The following is a 2,500-nucleotide window of genomic DNA, read 5'->3' on the forward strand; positions in this document are numbered from 1 at the left end:
TGAGAAGAATAATCATAAATATGCATGAAGTCAGAATCTACAGGACAACAACAGGACTGGCATCTGAGAGACACACACATCTGAGTGACAGCTGTCAATCAATCAATCAATCAATCAGAGAGAGTGCTGAGACGCTTGTGGAGAAGCAGTGTAATATAATAGTAATATAATGTTGATTAGTCTTATGTTAATGACATTTGCATTATGGATAAAATCTAGTCTTAATGGCAATACTACTTTTGAATAGATATGAATACAGGGAGCGGTGTATTAGCCAGCACCACCATGTTCTATAGTGAGTGAAAGAAGAAAAGGACAGAACTGGCTCTTCCTGCAGATGAAAGTGAGGAGGAGACGGGTTTAGTGACCATGAGAATGATGCAGACTGGACATTTGATAAGAGCAGTGATGGAGACAGTTCGAGTAAGTTAGCTCAGAGGCAGATAAGACAGGTGTATATAGTATATAGTATAATAATTCAATATTGTTTAGCTAGTAGCTGCAATATTCTGACGCATCTGGATAGACTAGACTTGTTATTTATTAGTTATGATATTTACTTGAGAGAATATGTATATTTACTGTGTGTTGTATTCATGATAATACAATATTAGGTTTGTTTTTAATAATATTCAGCAAAAAAGAATGGATGAAAGGAAAGCTGCTGGAATATGAGTTGTTGGAAAGTGTGTATTAGGTGTCATTTATAAGGTCTGTGTTAAAGCTTATAACACTGCAACACCAATTAAATCTACAAAATTATTAGACATAAGTTCTAAATTGAAATGTCTAAGTTAGCTCCACTGTTGGACGTTGTTTCCATATGCCAACATATCATAAAGTACCTTAGAAAAGGACAATTTTCCATTTTTTTACAGCACTTCAAGTAAAACCAATTTAAGAAAGGAAAAACAGTCAAACATTTTAATCTAGATCTATCATAATGCGTGCAGAAGAGGGTGAAGAACTGATCCTCATCACTGTAATCAATGAGGCAGCGCTACTAATCATCCTCACACACTGACAGGTGTGTTCCACTCAGTATGATTATTTTGGGCATTCACTAGCACTAGTTAGGGCACTGATGAGCTGTGTTCCCTACATTGAGCCTGACATGAGAGCGTCCTCATTGTACATCATCAACACTGGAGTTTAGACACAACAGCAGAACTGAGCATGATCATACAGTAATCTTACTGAGGTTTAACAGTACACTATAGATACACAGATTACTTCATAAACCAGCAACAACAACTATAAATGTCTGTCAGACTGCTAACGACCTGTCCGGCTCTGTTTATTCATGCTAAAATAAAGAAATAACATTATTTTTAGTAACCGTCTCTCACTTGTCATTGTGTTTGATGATTTAGGTCATGTGATTCATACTCGAGCTGCCAAACTTTCCATTAAGGGCACATATACAGTGTGTATAGACGCGGCCGGACTTTCACAGTGCATTATGGGACTTTTTACTTTCAGTTTCAGTACACTGGAAGAAGTTTACAATTGAGGCAGCACTTAAAATGGCTGACGCCCTGATCAGTGCACTGACTAGTGAACAAAGGTGCTGACTGAGACACACCCAAGAATACCTGTGGTTTTACATTAGATTTCTCTTCGCCATGATGACAGTAAATAATATTAGACTAGATATTCTTCAAGACACTAGTATTCAGCTTAAAGTCACATTTAAAGGCTTAATTAGAGTAATTAGGGTAAAGTTAGGGTAATTAGGCAAGTCATTGTATAACAGTGGTTTATTCTGGAGACAATCGCATAATAATAAATCATTTCTTAAAGAGGCCAATGATATTGATCACATCTTTAAAATACAGCTGTCTCCAACACATCACTATAATAATAATAAACACTGTGAAAATTATCATTTGTAAACTTTATAGGAGAATCTTCAACTGTGCTGTCTAATAATGCCATTAAGATGAGCTGTGATATTCACATGTCAGTCCCATCCTCAATGTGATGTGCTGTAATTAAACACATTATTAATGAACTGGTGGAGGTCTGTGATGATGATCAGGATGATGATGATGATGATGATGATGATGATGATGATGATGATGATGATGCAGTTCAGCACAGGTGATTACACGAGTGATCAATAGTGTATGAACTCTCATCACCTACTCGACATCTACATTATTATGCTGTCGAAATAAAGTATAACATGAGATTATGGACGGTGAAGGCTGTGTTGTGGTGGCGTTTCCCCTCAGGTAACCCTGCAGGACTTTTATTAATGTATTCCAGCACACTCAGCTCGGTTATGAATATGACAGTACAGTAAATACATCACATGATGAACCGGACAGACTCTGCGCTGTCCTGTTTACTCACTTCAGCGCGTTTTGACCGCAGGAGAAAGTCTGGAAATCAGCGGCTCCTCCGCGACTCCTGCAGCCGCGCGCAGTCACTCTGAGTCCCGCAGTAAATCCTCCTGCAGACGCAGCCCGGGCGCCATGTTTACCGCGGCAGCCAT

At 38.4% G+C, this 2,500-nt stretch overlaps 1 protein-coding gene across 1 annotated transcript in view; it reads right to left on the reverse strand.

Moving 5' to 3' along the window:
• lclat1 (lysocardiolipin acyltransferase 1) overlaps positions 1–2,500 on the reverse strand; it is a 10,823-nt gene that overhangs the window by 8,264 nt on the left and 59 nt on the right. The window contains exon 1 of the mRNA XM_056470864.1: positions 2,359–2,500. This exon is cut by the window's right edge and continues 59 nt beyond it. Within this exon, the coding sequence (XP_056326839.1) occupies positions 2,359–2,500 (142 nt within the window). The remainder of the gene's footprint in view (positions 1–2,358) is intronic.

The sequence above is a fragment of the Danio aesculapii genome, chromosome 13 (assembly GCF_903798145.1).
Source record: "Danio aesculapii chromosome 13, fDanAes4.1, whole genome shotgun sequence".
Classification (NCBI taxonomy): Eukaryota; Metazoa; Chordata; class Actinopteri; order Cypriniformes; family Danionidae; genus Danio; species Danio aesculapii.